This window comes from Heliconius melpomene, chromosome 5 (genome assembly GCF_056956725.1).
Source record: "Heliconius melpomene rosina isolate 202511_hmr_F chromosome 5, ASM5695672v1, whole genome shotgun sequence".
In the NCBI taxonomy this organism is placed as follows: Eukaryota; Metazoa; Arthropoda; class Insecta; order Lepidoptera; family Nymphalidae; genus Heliconius; species Heliconius melpomene.
This window is the reverse complement of record NC_140393.1, coordinates 3513349-3538802: the sequence shown is the minus strand read 5'-3', so window position 1 is coordinate 3538802 and position 25454 is coordinate 3513349. Positions and strand designations below refer to the sequence as shown.

The 25454-nt window shown below is 32.4% G+C and overlaps 1 protein-coding gene across 1 annotated transcript; it reads right to left on the bottom strand.

Annotated features, from left to right (window-relative positions):
- Nucleotides 1-21566: 21566 nt before the first annotated feature.
- LOC146538923 (uncharacterized) lies at nt 21567-24267 on the bottom strand. The gene is made up of 3 exons (XM_085185815.1): nt 24073-24267; nt 23163-23718; nt 21567-22530 (listed from the first exon to the last, which is right to left on the bottom strand). Exons 1-3 carry the CDS (start codon nt 24176-24178, stop codon nt 22143-22145), a joined length of 1050 nt encoding a protein of 349 aa, XP_085041941.1. The 5' UTR covers nt 24179-24267; the 3' UTR covers nt 21567-22142.
- Between the last annotated feature and the right edge of the window lie 1187 nt (nt 24268-25454).

Genomic DNA, 25454 nt, shown 5'->3' with positions numbered 1-25454 from the left:
CATGGAGTTTAATTTACAAGGAATCTGTACTTTTTTATATTTACCAAGGGGTATATTATAAGAGCATAAAGCGAAACATATTTTTTAGGCAAGGCGTATATAATTAAATTTAAATGTATATTAATTATAATGATTTTTGTTAGTAATCACTAATGTTTTTTTATTACATAAATAAATTTATTATCCATTTTGGAAATATCTACTTAAATGTCCAAAAGTAAGCAATTTTAAGATTATTTTAATATAATCGTTTCCAAGAATGAATCATTGTCACGTCACCGTTTAGCAGTGCTAAGAGCAATGATGAGTTCAACCACTTCCATCTCGGATTGTCGTGATTGAGTGTCTTCTCACTACGTGTTTTCTACGCTGCTATATGCGGGATAATGCGATAAAATATATACTGTCAAGTTTATACATAGCCTTTATTATGACTACACTGTTAAATTTTATTCGATGGTGTTTCAATACACGAATAAAAAGGCAATCTCACATCGATCACACCCGGTGCAAGATGGAATATGTAAATAAGATGGAAACAATAAGATTTCCTGTACAGCTGATTATCTTTTGAGTGTTTTGCATATAATATAATATGGGTGTAAATTATATAATAACCTTCGATCGTTTAGATAAATGCCAAGTGTGTGAATGTTATCGATAAATCATTTCTTATGTTTTTGTTATAGGTACTTCATTATCGATCTTATTTAGTTTTGGGGTTCTTTTTGTTTATTTAAATCCGTTGTTAGAGTTTAACAGGTGGTGGATGTTGACCGGATGAAAGTTCACTTTTACAAAATAAATGTATGTAAGAATTACATATTTGTATTTCTACATATAATGGTATGTACATTAAAAAAATAAAACTTTTTTTTTTTATATAGAAAACATAATCATAGTTTATTGGGGAATATGAGCTTTTCCACTAGATTCTAATATGACCTAGTCACGTTATAAAATATGAATGTAGTTCATGTTCCATTTTTTTTATTTAGCTTCACGCTGTATCCCGCAAGATAAGCAGATGGAATCTAGTGTTAAGACACTCCGTTCCCATTGAAACACTGCCTATAATTTTTAAGGATACGCTGATATCCGGTTTTTTAGTTAGATAACTACGAAAATATCTATGTACTTATCTAGACGAGATATTATGTACATATTTTATTAATATTTATTTTTATACTGTCCCTACGATCTTCACGATCTTTACTTAATATAACAATAACAATTAAAATATTAATTTAACAAAAAGAAAATGCAAATTTAAATTGTCTTTTCATCCAAAATGTCTTTAGCCAGGGTCTCAGAGTACAGAGTTCATGGGGCCATTGTAAACGCCAAACGCAAAGCGACGCCGCACCGCTCGAGTTGCCAGCGATAAATTCCAATCAGCCCGCGCAAGGGCACTGGGTCTCCGTTCTGGAATGTTAAGGGGAAGTTCGCTATATATAGTAAAAAAAATTACGATGAAAAAATGTATAAGCTTCACGCTATATCCCGCAAACAGCAGAGTAGGCAACCTAGTGCTATGTCACTCGTTCTCCACTTTCCGCCGAATTCTGAAGGCATTGCGTGTTGATTGGCGGAAGTAAACGCCGCGCTTTGCCTCGACACCAGAGCGAAGAAATGGAAATATAAATTTAAATATATATTTCATTTTCTCCAATGGGAATCGAACCCAAAACCAGTCGTGTTTACAATCACACTTTGTGCTCTTACGCTACAACTGGCTTCAATATAGTACCTACTAATATACCTTATTAATTGTGCTAATAATTATACAAAACTTTAAAATAAAGCCGTCGTGGTACAGTGGTGACGGTTGTAGGTTCGATTCGCTCTCGGGGGAACGAAGATTTAATATTTTCAAGTCGAATTTCGGACCAAATTGTGGAGACATTGCGTGTTGCCTCGTCAGTAGAGCGAAGAATTGAAGATATTTAATATCTTATTTCTTCGAATGGGAATCGAACCCATAATCTGTCATGTTTACAGTCACGTCCCTTGTACCACAACTGGCTTCAGTTTAAGTATCCATACCTATATTATAAATTCGAAAGTAACACTGTTTGTCTGTCTGTCTGTCTGTCTTTTACGCAATCAGGGCCAAACCGCTAATTTAATTGTGATAAAATACACATATAGAGATACCTGAGGGTCCCGGGATGAACATAGGATACTTTTTTTTATCATATTTGTAATATTTTCGATATATACAATTTATTCTGCCACGTTAATAACAACCGTCGTTGCTAAGCAACCATTTGTTGTTAGAAAACGTCACTCAAAATAAGATTGCTTAACGCATCTCTCTATTGAAAACTGTAAATAATTTCATAAATATATTTAATATATATTCTTATAGTTCAAGCGGGCGTAGCCGGTCCACTAGTATTTTTAATATATTAATATTTTATTAATCAAACAAACTTCACCTTAAGTATTTAAAAGTAAAGCTCATACAATCCAGTGAGAATTCATGTAACACGTGTTCGAGGCGGTCTGAGCCGCATGTTTGCACATTTCGATCGATGTACTACATTGTAGGCTGTAGGTAACAACATTTAGATATAGCGTTCTTATAAAAAACATATTTAAACTATAATATAGTTAAAAACTTTATTTTCTCTTGTTATGTAAATTGAAAACTAAATAAATACATATTTATATTAATAGATATTTAAATATAAATATTATTATTTATATTTTTTTAGCTTTACGCTGTATCCCGTATATAGCAGAGTAGCCTGAGGGAACACTCAGTAGGTAACTCCTTTAAGTCTTATACTTGATTTGACTTTCCGCTGAATTCTCAAGAGCGTGTTCGCGGAACCCAACGCTGTACTTTGCCTCGTTATCAACGCGAGGTAATGAAAATGTTAAATATTTCATTCCCCGAGTTGAAATCAAATCTGCAACCACCACACCACGGGGCGCCTCTCATAATATTTTTAGTGTGTAATATTATGCTATAAGCTTACATTTAAAATTACAAATTATATAATTTTTATAAATAAATTAATATGATTATTTTTTTGAGAAATACGGTTTCGGCTATTTATACTAATTTATTTATTATTTATTATTCTATATTATATTTATTTATTATTCTATTTATATCTAATTTTATCCAAAGGTTTCGTTTAGTTATTCTAAGTTTGTAACCAAATTGACGAATGTTTAGTTCTAATCGTGAAGAAACGTGAAAAAATACACCCAGAGCGCGTGCTGTCTTGATGCAGATAAAAAATCATAATATTTAGAATATACTAGAGCTGTTACTGTAGAGTTAGGTAGTTTAATATAGGATATTAATTAATATGTATTGTTGGTAAAACCAAGTAATAATTGCTGGTTTAAATATTTATTAAATTTCATCTTAAAACTGGGAAGTGTCTCAAAGAGTACTGGGCGAATTGTACTAGGTCACAGGTTCTTTTTGCCTACCTGAAAAGTCCAGTGAAAAGCCTCATTTTTAATTATTGTCTTCACAAGTCATTCTCCATATTTATCAAATTTATTATTGTGTACAGGAGATATTTTATAGAAGACCACTATGTAGTTTAAATCGAAGGCTCGCTCTTGGAATATCTACTAAACAATAAAACAATTTCCAATTCCGAAAAAAAAAAAACCAAAGACAAAAGAGACATTCTACGATAATTTACATAGATAAAATTCTATAACAAAGAATAAATAAATAAATGTTCGTTTATTAAAACAACACAAACCCTACTAACAGCTTCATGTAATTCCAAATGATGATGCGTCCAACATAATCGACATTGTACCTACAATAAGAAATAAGAATGCGCTTCATAAACTTATTTGATTTTTTTTAAATTTCACTGCAAACATTTTTCCCATGACAATCAAAAAATAATTTATTGTGTTATTTTATTAATACTTTAATGTCATATTTAATTATTAAAATATATCTTTAAATTGGTATGTAACATGTAAAGAAAGAAAAGAAAGCAAAGGGAACCTAGAGTTTTCGAAACTTTAGGGTTAGGTTAGGGTAAAGGTGACTAACACCACGTTTTTGTCTCTCTACCATAGGGATGTAGGAAATAAAAGTAATTTACTCTCCTAAGTTTCCTGTTTAATAATTATGTCATACATGTTAACATTCATTCCTTCGCTCTAGTAACAGGGCTATGAAAAGTGTGGAACGGAGTGTCTTAACATTAGGTCCCCTAGGTTCCCTCTGCCTATCCTACTAGGTGTGGGAAACAGCGTAAAGCTGAAAAAAGGTATGTCAAATATTTACAAAAGTGTTTCCTTCACGAAATATAATGATGAGATGGCATGAAAGATATCTTAGTGTATCGAATTTAAATCTGACACCAGATATTTTAATCTGCCACCATCGACTGCAATATTTAGTATAAGTCGATCAATACAAGCACCTAACGATAAAAGGTGTTCTTATATTTTTTATCTTTACACGGAATTTGGAGATGAAGTCAGTGAGTCAACACTACTGATTTCCCACATTATTTAGAAAAGAAATATATAATGAGGAGAGGAGGTTTGCTTTACTTGAATATTGGACACACCCTCTCCTTTCTGTGTGTAAAAGGCTGTATTATATTCATTTTATTAAATAATAAACATCCTATTAAACATCTAACAGTTATAGAAAATCTTCTAAATATACAGTTGACGTCAGAAGAAAAAAACAGCGTAAAGTGCCAGCACCCAACACTCATTTCTTGAATAGTCAGAAGGTGAACAATAGAGTAGAAATTCATATATCTCTAAATATGATACTTATAGAAGCTTTAAGCTTCAAGCTATAGGAAGAGGTCTCTGGAGGAGACTTTCCCATTCAATTTTCAAAATATTATGTGTTGAGAGAAAGAACTTCGATGAAATAGAAATCGATTTTGTCTTGTAGCGCTTTGTTTTGTTACCAGAGCGAGAAAAAGAAAATAATTAATTCTCGCAATTGGGAATCGAACTTACAATAGTCACTTGTACACACTACACCACAACGGCCATTATTTTACAGAAGAAACAATACTTAATTGTAAAAAAAAAATAACCAATATCAACCTGCAAATGTTCGAAACAATGTTATAATCATAATGACAGTGTACACTGGGAATACGATATTGATTGTTGGTAATCGGTGGACATTAAAATAGTTTAGCTGATTGAGGTTCCCATGAGCTGTGAGAAGCTTCGATAAGCGCTTTTAGGGAAGTGCTTGGGAACTTTCGGTTGGAATATGTAAATGATATCACTTACAGGATATAATGGTATTATCTTATAGGTAGACTGGGCAAGACATTAGAAGAAGATACGTAGAGAGTATGGGAAATGTTAATTAAATTATATTACATTTTTATTTTTATTATAATTTAATACATTTTTAATATTTGAGGTGAAGGAACCGAGTGTCTTAACTCTAGGTTCTCTGGTTTCCTCTGCCTACTCTGTTATGTGCGGGATACAGGGTTCAGGGTCTCATCGACTGTATGGATATTCGGTCATTTACTATACTACATTCCCCCGAATGTGAATACACAACCGTTGCGTTTACTGTAGGCGCAGTGCTCCTTCGCCTTAACGCCTTTTTAACTTCAAAACATGCTTAAATAATAAATAAAACATCGTAAAAATATTTTACTACGATAAATTCATGAAAACTAATATAGTCTAAATAATATACCACAATAAATATATTTCCAACGTAAACACAAACGGCCTAAGGCGAAAATTTACTTTTTTAATATAAAATGATCGCGTGCGAACACAAGTAGCGGGTCCACACGCGAAGTACGGAATAATAAAACACTAACCGATGACTGATGACGATTATTATAGCAATCAATTTATTCAATAAAATTGAGATATCCCTTAAGTAAATGGAAGCTGGTATTAAATGATATTAAATGAAGGTGAGCACGCGATATCACCTTCTTTGGACGGTTTAAATTAAATTAACATTGATTTATACGACAAATTTGTTAATACGGACCAGTCATTATTTAGTTATTCTCAAAATATTTCTCTTCGTGTTTTTTTTTTCTTATAGAGTTATCTTTTTTAATTGTGTATTTTACAGTAGGTACAGTGTATAATACCTATTGTACTATCTTTTAATTTCTTTAGAATTTTATATCTATATATGTACTCACTCATCACGAAATCTCAGAAACTACATGTGCTAGGAAATTGAAATTTTGCATAGGAGTTACTTATAGGGTGTAGGTGCTCGCTAACACGAGAATTTGCAATATTCGATTTCTAAGGGGTTGTTTTTGGGGTTGCAAAGTTTGTATGAAACTTCGTTACTACAAATGCTAGGAGTCTCAAATTTTGCATGGACGTCACTTATAGGACGTAGGTACTCATGGAAACAGAAATTAATAATAACGTAGTTCACGCAGACGAAGCCGCGGGCTAAGTCTCTACCAGATATTCAATTTAAGATCATTACGTGGTGGTAGCGTAACTCAACACCACACACAATTAAATCTATAACCATGATGTAAACTGTCTCTTAACGCTTTCTAACTGCTCTACTATAATGTCTTTAGCTATTATATTATAACGTTTAGTTCAAAATAAAAACATTTCGAGGCCAGTCGTGGCGCCAGGTACGAGCTGTAAACTGTAAACGTAACATGTTTTGGGTTCTGTTCCCATTCGTGGAAATAAAATGTTTATTGTTTTTTTTGTTCCGTATCTCATTAAGTAATACCTTCAGAATTCGGTGGAAAGTGGCGAACAGAAGTGTCTTAATGGGAACGGAGTATATTAACACCAGAATCCTAGGTTCCCTCTGCCTAATCTACCATAAAAAAAATAAAAACAATTCCTCACTATAACTCCAAGTAGTTCCGCAACAACACCTCTGTTCACCAAGTTTAACCACTTTTTATCTACGCAAGTGTTCGCGTGAGCCGCAACTAGTAATTTGAATTTTAGAATGCGATTCCGCCCATTCCGCCACGCCCACTAGCTGCAATCAGATCAGGCTTATGTAAGACTGATATGCATTTTCTGACCCCGGCCGTAGTTTAACCATGACGCCATACGAAGGCCTCAGAGCTGACGTTATGTGTAGATATGGAAATTTATTGTTGTATTTATATATATGTGCATATTTTAGTTACAGTTTTATGCTTTTAGGGGAAGTCAATAGGGGAAGTTAATAGGGGAACCTACAGTAAAGGCACTCTGTTCTGAGTTTTTGGCTCAATTTCGAGAGAATATCTTGTATGGTGGAACTTAACCTCTCATTTTTTACGAGCCAGGGTGGAGAAATCTTACAATATGTCGTACCCACTACTATCGTATTTACAATTAAGTACCTTGGTAATAAAAGGGAAAAGTTCCTAGAGAAATATTTAATGAAAAAAATCTTTTTAGATCTTCACAACTACAATTTTTATTACATTTCTAAAAAAATAATAATACACAAATATAATACTGTTATTTTGGTATTCTTACTTAGTTTTCATCAAAAACACGCAATGATATTTGATACGGCTATAACTTACCAATACTTAACCTAAAAGCAACGTTTGCAATAAATTCTAATTAAGCTTACATTTGAAACTAAAGAGAAATATGTTTCTGTATTTAAAAATGTAATTTTTTTTATTTCTTTCTCCTCTTTTTTCATAAACCAAAAAGGGAGAGCATAGTGACGTACCTATAACTTATTTTTCTACTTGCCTGTACAACTGTACCTTCATGTACAACAACTCTACTGTGTGCGGGATAAAGCGTGAAACTTAGCTTAAAGTTGATATGCCATAATTGCTTATTTTTAAAACAAAAATTAACTCCCATCGACTTTTCCCCATCACATATCAGAATGTGAACCTAAATTATCGTCTAAGATGACAAGCATTGTCTTCGTAGCCAATTGTCAAGAACACGTACAGTGCCGACTTGTAATTTGAAACATGACCTTTGACCCTGGCCAGTTCTCGTACGGTCTTATATAAATGTCATGTAGATTTGACTGTTGTTGAAAACACATCAGGGTTTTGAGAAATAATCGTTTACTGATAGATATTTTATTTGTTAGTCGATTGTTTGTTGTAATTTTTTAAATTAATAAATAATCTAGAAGCAGTGATTTTTTTCTTTTTTTCCTAGTTTCCCACCTATCTAATTTTGGAGACATGCTGACTTGTGGAACTTAACGACTTACCTTGTCTTCATATCAGAGGGGATCTCCCTGAAATTCATTCTCTAGAGCAGGGATCGATCTCACGACCGTCGAGCTTACAGTCAGATTTTGTGTTGCTGTGCTATAATGACCTAGAATGATATTCCTTCCTTTATAACATTAAATATAAGGTACCATTTCCATATCCAATTACCTAGTAAATCTTATTTAGTAATCTAACTATCTCAGATCTCTAGAAAAGCAGTAATATATAACATGAAGTAATCGGCACAACCTATCTACATTGCTAAAGGAGGCGGTCTCAATTGAAAAATAGCACATTTCCCTTGTTACCGTGTCTAGCCGCCGTGACGGGAGCCACGATAAGTTCTTAATTAACATATAGGATTTTATATAGGGAAAGATTAAAGTTTTTTTTTTAAAATAAGGAGGTAATTTTTCAATAGATTCTTAATTTTTTTCCCTTTCAAGATCATGCTTCACCTAAGGGTCGGTAATCGTTTATATAAGAAATAGTTAAAATAATTGTAATAGTATAAATTAAATAAATCAATGTTAACCAATTTTGAGGTCAGTCGCGGCGCAGATATGTGGTTTCTATTCCCATTCGAAGAAATTAAATATTTTTTTTCATTTCTGCGCTCTTGTAATGAGAATAATCGCGGCGTTGAGTTCCTCCACTCAACACGGGATTCCCCGAAAAATTCGTCGGAAAGTGAGGAATGGACTTTCTTAACTCGTTTCCCTCTGCCTATCCTGCTGTATGCGGGATACAGCGTGAAGCTGATTTTTTTTTATTTGCATAAGTTCAATGCCCAAGTTGATGAATGAGGAGCATACGACGTGAAGTAAACAAGAAACTGAACGCAAGAGCCCCGGGCAAAACTGTTTCAGCTATTTTAAATGAGTTGTCAATAATATGTAAGTAATTTTAAATTACCTGCCCGAAGTGGATGGGTGAGTGATGTCCGTAAATCGTATTTTAACTAAGTTTTTTTTCTTGTCATTGCTTGTAATTGTATCGATTCTTATTTAAGTATAGTTTCTAATAGAAGTTTTTGTATGTATGTATCTATATTAAAATTAAAAATATTGAAATTATATCAAGCAAAAAAAAGCTTATCCTAGTTGGACATTCAGAATTATATTTGTATTTTTGAATTAACTTTTCCACAATGCATTTTATCGGTCAACATTTCAAAACTGTCATAGCACAAATACTTTCCTTAAGAAGTTTTACTATTAAATTTATAGAAACTACCTGTTTTAAAATGTTTAAGTAAAAGTTTCATAATTTATCCAGGACACGACATAGTGCTAAAACACTCTGATCTATGTTTTACGGTTCAATTCGAGACATTGCGTATTAAGCAGTGGAGTTCAACGCCGCACATCCCACTTGGCCACAATCCCAATCCCAAGTAACTAATAATTTCAAGAAAGCCTCAACAAAAGTTTCCCTATAATAAACACTACCACCATTACAGCAAGGCACCCGCCTACTCCTCAACCGACCACATTACCTACTACCAATTAGGCACAATTTTCGGCTAGTACAAAGATACCTGCTGTCCTAAAGACCACGGCCGGTAATTAAAACAAATAGGGTCAAAAGGGACCGCCTAAGGCGCCACGGGGCGGATTCGACGGCGCGCCGTCGCCGCGAGCGACCTACCCTCTCATTATAAAGTTAATCTAATTATTGAATTCGTACAATGTTGTGTTTACATTTTTTTCCCTACTTGCCCTATACTTAGAAATGGATGCGTAAGCGCTAAATGGCACGTTTAGGGCAATATATCATGAAGAAGTGGTCACGTTGTGCCGAAGGTTATTTTCTCACGCCGGTGTTGGGGACTGCTTGAGTGGAATCCAAGTTATTATAGGGTATTGGGGTTTACTGGATTACTTTTTAGATTAAGATTGGTTGGTGCCATTTTTGTGGTTTTTTTTGGTGTAAGATTTTTTTATTATATTACCTACATTTTTATAGATTTACACTGTATACCGCGTATAGCAGGTAAAGCAGAAAAAACAAAATGTTAAGACATTCCTCACTTTTCGCTCAATCCAGGAGACGTCACGTGATGAGTGTTGGAATTCAAAGTAAATCATTTTCCCGAGCTGAACCGAATACACATTCGTCGCACATACCTACACCACAAGTGACAATTATATTTTTAAAGAAAAGGCAAATATTTTTAATTAATTGATGTAAATAACAATATACAAATTTTTTAATCTTCTTACTGCTGTTGTAAAAAAATATTTCAGAGGTAATAATAAATTCTGGATTCTCTTGCAAATTGAGTGGCGCAACTCTCCGCCGCATAACTTCTAAAATGAGTTTTTGCCCCTGCCGCTTCTCTTACTAAAATGTAGTTATTAGAGTATGTTCTAAATAAAGGCTATCAAATTATTCCATTATACTCAGGAATGTATTAAATAATCTTCCAACATTAACATTCCTTTAGTAAACACTATACTTACTTGAAGAATTTCTTATAAGTACTAGTAAATGCTTCATACCTTAAAGAGTGTTATTATCCAAGAGTCAAACTCAATGCTCTTACTCACTTTCAATGCTCATTTATTGAAACTAGCTGTAATATTCGTCTTTTTCTGCTTAACTTATATAAAAGGTAGTAAAACATTTTCTACATAATATACTAAGGTAGAACATTGTGAAACTGGTGGACGCTACGACAGTCTCAGTAAAAAATATTAATTTTTCATTTTCATTTAAAAAAAATTTTAAAGCTTATAGTTGTTATTAGTGATTATAAATAAATAAAACCATTTTTTTCATCTTTTTTCTTCTTATTTGTCTCAGGTTATTGATTGCAATCAAAAAACATCTTCGCTTCAATAGGCCTCAAACCTTCGATAAATTTTATAGAAAGAAATCCCTTTATTACAATAAACGATCGATTACCGAATAATTCGTAAGCCAGCAATCACTATCGGCTTTGCATTGTAATTGCCTAGCTATTACGATCCCATTAGGTTGTCCTTTTATAGGTGAAAATTCTTGAGACACAAATGTTTCTTTATGGTCACCTGTAGGAATGTGGGTGGAAATCAATGGGCTGGGCTTAATCGATTTTTTTATGATGAATCAGGATTACAGTCTAGAACACGTCTCAAATATTTCATTTCACGGAATCGAATTCACAACCTATCGCGTTTATTAATTTGCCGTTTTCTGGACTAGTTAATGTAGCATACATGTCACATTCTCCTTTGGATTCATCTAGTTTTGATTTAGGAATTTGGCATCAAAATAATATGAAACGAATCGAAAAAAAATATTAATTCAATAAATGTACGTACTAACAATTTTGTAATTTTCATATTTAATTTTTATTATTAAACAAATGATTAACCTAGTAAGTAATTTAAATTCTGTTATACTAATATATTACACTAAAAGATTAAGATCTAGTTATATATCTAAAACAATGACCAAATTATTGATAATAATGACTTTATAAACAAATTTTTAAGCAAAGCTTACGAAGTTCCAAATAACCTTCCAAATCCTAAATAGGAAGAAGCTTTAAAAATTTTATTAACCACAAAAAACCAACCTCAAATCCCACAGTCATAAAGCCAAAGGTGAGAACCGAGATCTAGCCTGAAGCAAACGGTAGATCCACTTAAGCAGCCATACATGATGGTGCCCACTATACCATACCATATATCATCGGCGCCACAGATAAACAAAATGAGGAACATAAAAGTTGGGACACTGCCGAATGGACGAGTTCTTATAATGAAGAAACTTTATAAATTGTATGTAGTAGGATAGGTACGAAAGGTTACACGCAATCCGAGCATTCGGAACACGTGGGAAAGGTCCAGCCCAGGCGGGTAGCCTTAGGCAAACTGCCGCGGTTGACGATCACCGCGATAAATATATTCGACATTAGTGAGCACAGAGCAACCATCGCCGTGGAATTTATGTGGGACTAGCGTGAACTGGAGGTGTTATATTACAATGAAAAGCCTCAATTCGTGTTTTGTTCTTAAAAATTGCTTTTTGACGCAAATGAGTACGTAAATTTTGTTGGTATTACTTATTACCAACTAACTTTGTATAGGTTTTAAGTATTAACATGTATGAAACGAATAACTAGGGGAAGTATAATATAATTTGATTTAAATTTTCGAAGTATTATAATAATCTTTTTGTTTTGTTCATTGATTACCTAATTTTGTAAGAAAATATAGTTGACATATATTGTTTTCCTCATATTGAATTGCAAAAAAGAATATTTTTTTAATAAAGTAAATATAAATAAACAACTAACCACAAATAAATAATGACCCGACTTGACCATAAAAGTAATTGGTGATATAAATCCATTTTAAATTGCCTAATTTATTTCAATCAGTACATCATTCCTTTCTATATTACACTGTGGACTTTCCAAAAGGTTCCTACGGATGAAGACAGCTAGAGGGCGAATTCCCTAAAAACTCGGTCCGCGGGGTCAAATGTCGAACAATTTATTGCCTCCACAGTGGAGCTCAACCGTTTGGCTTTCGGCGTTCTTTGGGAAGATCCGCAAACCTCTAATTAGGTGGATTATGAAAATATTCACACAGGTGCTTGGCACATCCCTAATAACCGTCTCGGCTTGGGGCGAGTCGTGAGCCAGCGCTTAATGTTTTTTGGGTGTAGCTATTGCAGGTGATTTTAGTGTCTTTTTTTTAGGTCACTAAGTCAATCTAGGATCGATTATATTAACATTGTGTCGTGTTTTTTTTTGTATATATATAAAAAAAATGAGAATAATTTGTTTGTACAAAATTTTGCTCCTTAAATATAATAATTAAAGCAATATTTAAAGGTTGTTCATAGAGAATGCATAGAAATGTTTTTATGTAAAAGAGTGGTCAAAAAAATTTAAAAATATATATTGCCGTTTGACATGAAAAAAATGAATAACCGTTTTAATATATGGATAGAATTAGAATAAAAATAATAAAAAACTTAATTCAAATAAAAAAATATCTGCAAAGAAATTAAAATCATAGAAGGAATAGGGCTCAGTTAATTCTGTAAAACCTGCCTGTCCTGTCCTGTCCACTGTCTGTTTTCCTTGCTAAGCCACATCCTTGTTATAAATATATAAAATATACTCTTAAAAACATAATTAGGACATATATATAATAAACAACAAAAATATACTATATATTTTTTTAAGCTTTACTTTTTTCAGCTTTTTCCTGCATATTATATGGAAAGTAGAAGTGAAAATGCCAACATTTTACGTAATTGATAAAAAATATTCATTTTACTGACACTTTCAACCAAAATTTGTATTTCATGAGTATTGAAGTTATTCTGCCATAGTGTTAAAGTAAACACAATGTTTATGATTTTGATTCTCGATCGGGGAAACGGTTAGCGCGGCGGCTACTCAACACGCAATATCCTAAAAATTGGGAAAAACGGAGTCTCCTCTCACTAGGAATCCTCTATCTATCTCGTTAAAAGCGGGAAAATGCGTGAAGAAGAAAAATAAACTATTTTATTATAGCTAGCGTTACAACCTAAAATATTATCTATAGTAACAAGGATAACAATTTATTTTTACAAAAAAAGTAAGGCACGTGTCCATAGGCCATAAAATTTTATCTTTCTTAATAAAAAGCAGGAGTTAAGGGCGCCTCTGACTGAAATCTGGGTAATTTATCTATTATTGTAAATTCATGTGGAAAATGTGTCTCACAAACGCGTTGTTATCGTAGGTTATTTAAAAATCGTGACATACATAACGTTAATACTAATGAAAAATATTTATTTTTTTATTTTATATTTTTTTAGTTGATATAAAATGATATAAAACTTCAAAAAGATATATACTTTCAAATTTGTCTGAAGATAAACGTGACGGTTGGGCATTCGATTCCCACTTAGGGAAATAAATTATTTTCGTTTCATCGCTCTGGTAACAATGCAAATACAATCCTTGTGGTGCACCTTTCACTTAATGTCTCGAAAGTTAGTTGAAAAATGAAGAACGGTGCGTCTTACCACAAGGTTCCCTCGTCACCTTGCTAAATTTGAGGTACAGCGTGAAACAATTTTTTTTACCTATGTATAAATCAACATAACGATGTATCCCGCACACAGCTGCGAAGGGAACCTAGTGTTAAAACACTTCGTTCTCCATTTTCCGCATATTTATAGATTACCAAATTAAAATATGATAGGGCAATAATATATAGGGATAGGCTTCGTCTATCGGTTATTTAGTAGAACAAAGCGCTGCGGCTTACTAACTACTAAGCCATTTCTTGCTAAAAGAAAAAAAAGAACAAAATATAATGATACAACTTAAACACAAATATTAATAATGACAGCAAGAATGAATGATTCAAGTCTAGAATTTCGCCGAATTTTTTTGCTACATAAAATACAATGAAATCACAATTTTGCAACCGTAACCATTAATGTTCATTCATAAAATAGTGCAAAAAACCAAAAGGTTGCCTGGCTAATGATAGGTCGTTCAGAACCAAAACCGATGGCAGGTTGCCATAATTTTTGACATGTCTACCGTAAACACCTTGTATTCCAACAAAGATTATTAAGTCAGATATAATAAAAAATTGTATTGGTAATATATAAGTTAAAGTATCTATACTTATTATTTTTTGTAAAAGTAGTAAGTATTAATAATTAAATAAAAAAAATATTATAATAACAAGGATTGAATATTTGTGTAGAAAAAAATATTTTTTAAATAACAAAATACTAGGGCTATTTTATAATATATTTTATTATAAAAACTCTTATATTTATAAACTTGTATTTAAATTTATTTCGTAATATTAGTCCTATATGAAATATTTAAAATCAGCAACCTAATACTTCTTGCAAAAAAGAAGAAATCAGTAAAATAATTTAACTCTAATGTTTTCTTTTAACCTAAATTTAGTTTTTTTTAACTAAATTCTAATATTTTCTTTAATGATGGACTGGTGGTACTGCTACACATTTAATTTATAATCTCGTGCACTTTTACTCATTTTCCTTCCTGTCGTATCCCACGAAATCATTTTAGAATTATTATAACGTAATGACAGGGTATTTGATTAGTTTGCGGTTGACCATTAAGGGTGGGGGTTCGAATCGGTGGCGCCAGTAAATCACCTATTAGTTAATATTGGAATTACTTTTGGGTAATTTTGTTGGAATTGCCTAGTAGTTTAATATTGTTTTGCAAGAATTTAATAATAGACGTGTTCTGAACAATATGTTGCAACTGTTAATAGGAAGTTTCGTTAATTTGATTTTTCATTTTATACTAATTCTATAATGAAATAAAATAATAGTAAGAAAAAAATGTTAATGTAATAGAAAGAAAAAAGAATGGTCATGGTTTTACGATTTATTTCTTTAAAGCAAATATTTGATGATAAAAAATCAAACTCATCTACAACACTATTTTCTAGAGGTGGACAGAGGTGGATATAGTGAAAAAAAATCAGTACATCCTGCACTTCATCTTTGAATTCACGACATAAGTGATGAATCTTAAGGCTTTATTTTTCCAGAACGGAAAATATAATCACTATTCTCAAAATCTGTTACAATACACTCATACTCATCTACCTATTCTTACACATAGCAAATTCGCATAACAATTAAGTAATATTTCAAGATAAAACTGTCAAAATGAAACATATTTATTATTAAAACGTCCAACAAAACGAAATCGCAAGCGGAAGGCACGCTACCAAAAAATATGAAAATCATTCTAAAGTCACAATAAAATTACATTTATTTTCTTGTATCTCACAAAATTTCAAAACTATTATAACCGCATTTGAGCTAAATTTAATAGCCGGCACCGACCACAGAATCCAGGGTTTGATTCTTCATAATTATACGCCTATTTTGGAGAAACATTTTGCTCTACCTGACTCTTCTTGCAGCTGATTGAGAGATTGCCCAAACCCTTCTCCTATACTAGCCATCAGGTTAATTGTTAGTTCTAAAAATTTGAACAATTACATATTAAAAATACATCTAGGTATGTAATTATACGCACGCAACGTTATTTTCTTGGTAAAAAATTTTGAAACCGCACTCCTTCATAGAATCTCCAGTTTCTTTTAGAGGCTGTCATTCTTGACTTGCTTGTGGTTTTAATAGGTATTGTTGCTATTATTATATTAGTTGTATTCTTTTAATCTATATATATAAAATCGAAAGGTCACTCACTCATCACCAAATCTCAGAAACTACATGTGCTAGGAATCTCAAATTTTGCATAGAAGTTATTTATAGGACGTAGATGCTCGCTAAGACGGGAATTTGCAATATTCGACTTCTAAGGGGTTGTTTTTGGGGTAGAAATTTTGTATGAAACTTCGTTACTACAAATGCTAGGAGTCTCAAATTTTGCATGGACGTCACTAGGACGTAGTCATGGAGACAGAAATTAATAATTACATAGTTCACGCGGGTGAAACCGCGAGCGGGCCGCTAGTTTCTTTATATTTACGTATCGAAAATAGAAAATACTCTATTTTCCACTTTCTTCTTTTCTACGGCTAGAGAGAAAAAAATATTTTGAGTGATTATCGAATCCACAACCATCGTACTTAATCATTTCTAACCTAACCAAGAGGTTGTCCCATACACAGCTTTGACAAAAGATTAAACTATTATTATTCATAAAAAAAATATATAAACACATATTATCCATTTTGTTCAAACTCTACACTCTTTCAAAAATTATAATCCGGAGGTCTTAATTTCTCCTTGTTGTGATTTTCAAAGATTAACGGGATAACGGAACACGCTAAGAGGATATATTTTCAAGTAAATATGAATCCGTTATTTCTATTGTATTTTTTTGGAAAAATTAATTAACTGTGGTAGTTCTTTTTTTTAGGTTGCCTTATTGTATTTTAACACCTTAGGTTTGTTTTCATTAGATTATATGTTTTATTTTGTAAGTTGCAACCTTGGTATAGATTTTAAGCTTAAATGTTAAAATATAAAATCACTATTTTACAAGTAAAATTGAGATATCTTTGTCTACACACGATAGAAATCGGTTCAAATTATATTTTTATAAAAATAATAGCTATTTTATTTTCGCTTCGCCTATTTCCTTAAAAACCTAAAATATGGGAATCGGAATATTAAACAAGTACCTACTTATAATTATTATTTGAAAAAAGTATCTATATAAAATAATACAAAAAATCATATTTAGTTCCTTTAATATAAATCGGCCTCGCCCTTTTCAATTTGACGTGTCGAATATAGTTTTGTTACAACTTTTATATCTCAACGAATAGAGATTATAATATTTTTGTGATGTCGTTTCTTCAGGGCTATATAAAATAGCTCGCTTGTCAACCTTTTGCGTGTTTCAAACGTGTTTAAAATGAGGGACTACGGGGGACCTCGTTAAATTTAAAGAAGTGAAAAGACAGTTCTATCTACGTTTTTTTACTTATTCGTATTCTCCTTATTTTTTTGGAACATTACATGCTATTTGCAATTCGGTATTTAATACTATATCATACTTATCTCTGAATCCCCCTTCCCCATAAAAAAAAAAAAAAATGATATATAATGCTGAAAATAATTCATATTTTTAAACATAAATCTCTAAATATACTTCTTTCCTTAGCGTGTAAACAACATTATAACTATAAAAACGTAAAAAAAATCACCTCATTGATATTCAACCCCACAAAATGATATTTAACATTTCATCGGTAGGTGCGTTCGTCCATCTAATTGGCTGGAATCGAACCTATTATATCCAACACGATGATTGACAGATGCCAATCAATATAGCATGCACCTGGTGGCGCGTGCGGTGATATACAATAATATTTTTAGGGCTCCACTAATGTATTAATAATTTTGTAACACAAAAGGAGAAATCAATATTCTTCGTTTATTTATTTAGTGGGTATTTTCAAGTTTTTTTTTAGTTCGGCCGACTGAAAAGAGAATTCGTTTTCCGCTTTCCATTGTATTTATGACTGGCAGAACTTAATACTGCGAGCAAAGGAAAAAAATGGAAATATTAAAGATTTCATTCCCCAGAATGAGAATCGAACTCACAACCGTCGCGTTTACGGTCGCACGACTACTTGATTTTTACACTATTGTTTGACTTTAAAATTTTCAAATTACCTATATATTTTTATCTAATTTTACACTTCTTATCTTTTTAAGCGGAACACTGTATCTAAAACGCAGGAGGCCGCCTGTAAAATTAACCAAAAATTGATCCTTGTATCCAACTTATTATAACCGATTAAATAACCCCAAATCACTTGACAATTATAACGCCAAATGCAGAAACAACAGCCCTACACGATAAAAACTAAAACCTCGCTTAGAGCGAAACATAAATCTCAATCAAAACGTCTTTCAATCATAAGATATTATATTATAATCAAACAATCTTGCATACCCACCTTCATAAAAGTAATAAATCTAAAAATAATTCCTAAACCTAGTGCTACTTCAGTTGGTCGTTACGTTGCCAGAGGCGATGTGATCTTCATTAAGTAATTTTATTATATTTAGAAATCTCTATATTAGCACGCGAAGTGTACATTATGGACCGAATTTTATAAAAAAGTATATTAACATTACTGGTACAGGCTTAGAAAAATAAATATTTGAACGAACCTATCGACTGTAACCCGTAAACTATTGTAATTTGTGAGCTACGTAAAAATAAATAAAGTCAATGTAAAATTACACAATTCAATTCAATTTTTTTAATTACACAATATTATTTTTGTTACTTAAGTAAAAAAGAGGGAGTTATTTAAATTATTGCTGTAAGAGCTAAAATACAAACAATTTTTTTTAAATACTTCAAAGTATTTTTCTAACATAGAGCTGAACATATTGTGTAAAGCTCGAAATAGTATTTACTGAAATAGATAAGCTATATTTATTACTATCCTGACCAGAAAAAGAAAATAAAAATCCTAAAATCCAATAAAATTTAATTTACAACCGCCAATTATGAACAGTTTAAAACTACCTCCATTCCAAACTATATCATAGAAAACTTACAGCTACTTAATAATTAAACAAAATCGATACATATAATTGAATAGAACCACCTAATTACATTCGATAAATCTATTGATTGCTGTTGAGGTGCTCATAAATCAACACGAACGTCAGTCAGCCTGCGCGGGCGCATGACAGGCAAAATCACTTGAAATATGGCGGCTAAGCCCTACAAATTCGACTTTAATCCTCACTGAATTGCTTTTAATTGGGACAAAAGAGTGAAGAGAACATTCGACCGATTATCGAAATCGACTTCGGGATACATTCGAAATAGTCATGGGAAAGTCGGTGCAGCGATTTCGTCAGCTATTAGCCCTCAATCAGAACGGATTTGTGCAATTTCCATTGACTGGCAAATTGGGGGCACCAGGCAAAAAGTTGCGAGAGGCTCGTAACATCTGTCAAAGTTACGTAGCTCGTCAATTGACTGCCTAATCTTAGGCAATTCTATGCTCCTAATTCCTGTAAATGAACGATTCAACAAAATATTTGTTTTTTTTTTCTTTTAGGTTCACGCTGTATCCCGCATGAAGCAGGTTATGCAGAGGGAACCTTGTGTTAAGACACTACGTTCCACACTTTCCGCTGATTTTTCGAAGCATTGCGAGCAAGAAATGAAAATATTCATAAATAGTAAATAATTTTTCTGTGTGGAAATCGAACTCACAACCTTTGCGATTACAGTCATACGCTTGTGGCACTACGCCGTGACGGTCTCGTAAATATTTTTGGTCTTAAAAAAATTATACCAGCTTTTATCGTAATCTGATTTGAAGCTTTAAGCTTGTAGCTGCATGAATCATTACGTGTGACAACGTAATAAAAACATTGTCAATCCTTTTGGTTCAATGTAATCTTGTTCTTAAATTTAAATACCAGGTACTTATTATTATTTTTTTAGCTTCACGCTCTATCCCGCAAATAGGAGGGTAGGCAGAAGGAATCTTGAAGGAAAGGAATAGTGTTAAGTTCCTATTACGACAGTTTCCGGTGAATTCTATAATTCGGCCTTCATAGGCCATGCGTGTAGAGTGGCGGTATTCAACGCCGCGTTTTATCTCGATACCAGACCGAGGGGATTTAATATGGACTTTCCTTATAAAAAATCTTTAAAATTTAGTTATAATTATGTCCACGTAAGACCTGTAGCGACATCGTGTTGAAGTTAGTGACATTTAACAGTTCCAGCACCATCTACTAGATGGCGTAACGTTTGAAATCTACATAATTATAATATACTTATGTTATATTATTATCTTTAAAATCTTTTTTTGTTATAGCTAATAACTATTAATAATTACTGCCTGTCGACTTTCTGTCTTACCATATAGAATGACAGGAAGATTTGTCTAATGTAGTGTTTTAATTAATTTTGTAGCAATTATTAAAATTAACATTATTTTTGTTTTAAAATGGTTTTATGGTAATTATTTATTTATTAATTTACCGTAATATGTTAATTCTTAAGGGTATAGTGTGAGTATTTTATGATTGAAACTATAAAGATTATTATTATTGAAAGCTAAGCTTCTTTTTTTCAAATTACGCTGTATCCTGCACATGACATAGTGTTAAGACACTCCTTTTTCAATTTTCCGCCGAATTTTGGAGACACTGCGTGTTGAGTGGCGCAGCTTCACGCCGTGTTCTAACTTGCTACCTCAGCTTCTTACCTATATAATATTTAATTTCATCGAGTGGGAATCGAATCCACTACCTATAGCGCTTACAATCGCTTCCTTAAATGCGTGCAACACGACTGACAAGTATATTTCCATCAGTAAATATCAACAAAATATAAAATTAAAAAAACAAAAAACTCCAAAACTTAACACTACTATTTCAAATTAAAAAAACAGCCTAAATAATGTACCATTTGTGCCATCATTCACTCACTTTCGTTTGTCCGTCCGTCTAACTCTAACGTATGATTATAATTAATTTTCTAGGTTGCGTTCCCTTCATAATAGTGTTTGTAATATCGCACGAAGCTATTACACGCATGAACCTTTCTAATTGGCATTGTCCGTGAACTATGTTTTTCACGCAAACACGGTATATAATAATCTAGATATTTTAATCTATCTAAGCACTTATTTAGTTTATTAGTATAGAAAAAACTGTCTTTTTTGGTTGTTTATATGTTAAATTTATTTTTTTTGTTAATATTGTCTTGTCTTACTAATTATTAAAGATTGAGAAATATGCTCTGATAGGCTTCCTATCCTTTAATAGTGCTTCTATTTAGATTTATTTCATGTATTATGAAAAAAAAGGAAATAAAACAACATAAATATATTTAATGAATTTTGAATCTTTATATTCTTTTCACCAATAGCCTCGTAATCTTATAACTAATTTCAACTTAAATACTATTTACAGGAACGGTAAGAATTTACATATAAATATTTACAAGAAATCTTTTATCTAAATACAACTTATGTTAATTTTTAAACTATTAAAAGGTACTAATTTGAACGTGATTTGAGATATCATAGCCACAAGTTTTGGAATAAACTAATACATTATAAAAGGTAATACTTTTTGGTAACTTTAGTCATACTAGTCTACGCTGAGAAACTATCACAATAAATAAATATCTAAGAAACATAACAATAATAAAACAATTTCAGTCTTTCAACGAAGATCAATTCACTACAATTAGAACTATCGAATTTATAAATATAGAAAATACAAGAGATAGAGAAATTCAAAGAAATTTTAAATTGGAAAATGAGATATTTCTTTGGTTTTATAATTTAAATCTATGTGCAATCAAAAAGAACTTGACTCGACGGACTCAGAGAAATTTACATAAAAACAATTATTCAATAGTTGATTGCCTAACGGAGCGAGTTGTCTCATTTGTAACAAACCTATTCTATACTAAATTTAACGTTTCATTATATCTTCTATTGAAAACCCTAATGTTCTCTTTGGGGGTTCCACTGGGGATTCAGGTAAGTGCTGGTACTGCACGTGCTGTGGTGAGGGCGACGGCTTGTGTGAAAGATCTAACAAAGGGCTTTCTGAAGCTTGGCTGGTTGAAGAAACTTCTTGGCAGCCTTCTAAATGTTCTATATGGTGTTTGTTGGCTTCGCTATGAGTAAGTAGATGAGTTTTCAAGTTAGATCGTTGGTTGAAACTCTTGTTGCAAACGGGACACTTGTGGGGAGATTCCTCCATGTGTAAGATCTTGTGCACCGCCAAGGTTCTGGATTGGCAGAAACCTTTTCCACATTCAGTACACTTGAACGGCTTCTCCTTTGAGTGAATATATCTGTAAAAAAGAAAATTAGGGTAAGTTGATTGTCACTTTCACTTTAAGAGGTGAGAAAATCGTGAGAAACTGCGTAAATATTTAAATGAGAGATTTTAATGCGACGCTGCTTGGATCCCCACTTGAGGAAATTAGATATTTAATATTTTCATTTACATTTCAAAAAATTGGCGAAAATTGGGATCGAAGTGTCTCAACATTAGGTTCCCTCTGCCTACCCTGATGTACACCAAAAAAAAATATTTCGTAAAAGCATAGAAATTGAACATGTAATTTGTTCCATGGCGAAGCAAGATAGATATGGTGTTCGTAAAGTACTCAAACCGGTTATGGTAAAAGCGCGTGCGGCCGCCTCGCGACCTCACAAAAAGGTTTACACTTTTAATTTTTTTTTATTTTTTTCCGTTATCGCCAACAAAGCCTCGTTGAAACAAGCCTTAAATCACGTTGTTGGTATTAGAGAGGAAACATTAAATTAAATCTGAGGTTCTCGTGATTGTAATTGATTAGTAACTTTAGTAGAGATTTATGCTTATTGACTTTGTATCAACTACATACATATGTGGTTTGAATATATAAATATATCTAAATATATATAAAAATAAAAAAATATAATAAAAAACTAGACCTACCTATGATCTCTGAGGTGATCCTGTCTTCGGAATGCTTTTCCACAAATATCACACGAGTAGGGCCTTTCATCCGTGTGTGTCCTTTCATGTATTAGTAAATTGTAGGATTTGGTGAACTGCCGATTGCAATACTTGCAAATGAACTGCTTCTTCGGCCGAGTGCCTGGTGCTCCTGGAGCTCGCATGGGAGGAGGGTTCCTTCCTGGCATTCTTTGGGCCATTGAAGGATATCTCAAGGTGTGATGGTATAAAGCTGCATTTCTTATCCATTGGTTCACTAGCATTGCGTGGTATGGTGCCGACGGAGGAAGGGTAGCCACTTGTGGCTGGACATACGGCATATTAGTGTATGTATAATTGGGAACTTGCTTCTCGTACTGATAGGGGTTCTGCATTGGTCTGTTTTGCACAGGATATTGGGACCAAGTCGCCTGGTGTCTGGACACTACGACAGCGGGGGGAGTGTCGTCTGTCGGAGTATGTGGAGGTGTAGGTAAAGGTGGCGACGGCCTCTCCAATTTTACTATAGCTTCGATTGGGAAGTCTGGTGGGTAACCTGTGAATATAATGTAGGCGCAATTTAGAATATGAATGCTATAACACAAAGAAAAGGACAGCCTTAGTTTTTTTTTTATTTACATAATCTAAATCGGCTAGTAAATTATTTTAAAAATATAGTTATATCCATAAGGAGTGAATAGATAAATTAAAGTGTAATAACACTAAGTTATAAACTTTCAATAATCTAACGTGAAATCAAATATTACTAAATACAAGAAACACATCAATCGATTTAACTATTTTAAAATATAACAAAATAAAAAAAATAAATTAAATTAACAACAATTACAAACTTAAATTAAAAATGCAAAAATATCGATTTAATATTAATAAATAAAACTACACTTACTATGACTCTCTTCAATATGATCCTCTTCCTCTTCCTCGATATTGATATCATCAGAACTGTCAACACTGTACGGTTTGTCTTCCATTTCCAAAATAATATAATCCATAGAAACAAAAACACAATCACTAGTCACTGGTCACCAACTAAACCGGTTACTGACAACCGGCTAGCGAGAGCGCGCAGAGGTATATGAGTTAGTGTGCGTTCTAACTTCGTTATCGAGGGTGCCTTGTGGTGGGGATCAAAGGAGCCGCGTCTACCAGCGCCTGTGTCGGCTGACGAAGCAGCCACGCGCCTCCCACAAGGCGGAGCCTATACCGCTCGGCCTTAGCCATCGATCGGATATCAACCCGAAATGCCCCAACCACCGTACTATCACCTACTGGTAAGGTTCCATCTGTAAACAATTATCCATGATGTTACAACTTTGTCGAATTCATATGTTTTGTAGCTTATGACGTTTTAAATGTAGAGTCGTTAATGCAAATTTTTGGTGACACCGTGCCCGTAGTTGAAGCTATTAGGTGAGCGAATTGCCTTTATAATTGCTTTAAGGCACGTCTTTATACAAATTGGGGCCTTTGTAGAGATTGTTTTTTGCTATATATACCTATTTATTGTATAAATATAGAAGATTGTTAGTCTACTGTGGCATAATTTTAGTGTAAATGTATAGATTTTCTAATAATATTGATTATAATGATGTTTCACTTTCAATTTAAACGTAGGTAAAAGGTATTTATGTACTTATATGCCCAATTTAGCAAACAAATAATAGTAAAGTACCTATATATGAAAAAATTGTGTTAAAGTTAGATGAGACTTGAAAACATCTTTATTTAATGAATAGTTCTTTTAATTCGTCTTTAAAAGCAATATCTATTTGAAGTTTTGTATTTCATCTACATAGGTATTCTATAATAATAATAATAAATGGCCTACATATCCATAACAGACAATTTTAAACTAAATTGTCTTGTTTTTGATGTTAGATTAGTTGAAAACTAGTACTTTGCAAAATGCGATTATTTTCTACCTATGTATTTAAATATATTTTTAACAAATAAATTAAAAAATCCTTTTACTTTTTAGTTTGTTTATGTTAAATTGTATAGTTTTCTTAAAGAAAAGAAAATATTTCATAAATTTAATTTAAGTTTAAAGAAATAAGTAAAGTGTAGAGCAAGCTTTACAATATATCTATTTATTTTATGAGTTAGTATTATTACACCTTCCTAAGTACTAAAACAATTCCTTTATATGCTACGCAATCATATTTTTCAATTAATAAAAAAAATATTATTATTTAAATGTTATTTTATATATAAAATTCTTCATGTATTTTAGTGAGAGATAGAGATAGTTAAGTAGAGATGCTATGG

What these genes read in the sequence shown, in the direction of transcription:
- LOC146538923 (XM_085185815.1), bottom strand. Translation starts at nt 24,178, where the DNA reads ATGGATTATATTATTTTGGAAATGGAAGACAAACCGTACAGTGTTGAC. An exon ending in TCATATTGAAGAGAGTCATA is followed by an intron (nt 23,719 to 24,072) that starts GTAAGTGTAGTT and finishes TTATATTCACAG; the next exon opens with GTTACCCACCAGACTTCCCA. An exon ending in GATCACCTCAGAGATCATAG is followed by an intron (nt 22,531 to 23,162) that starts GTAGGTCTAGTT and finishes TCTTTTTTACAG; the next exon opens with ATATATTCACTCAAAGGAGA.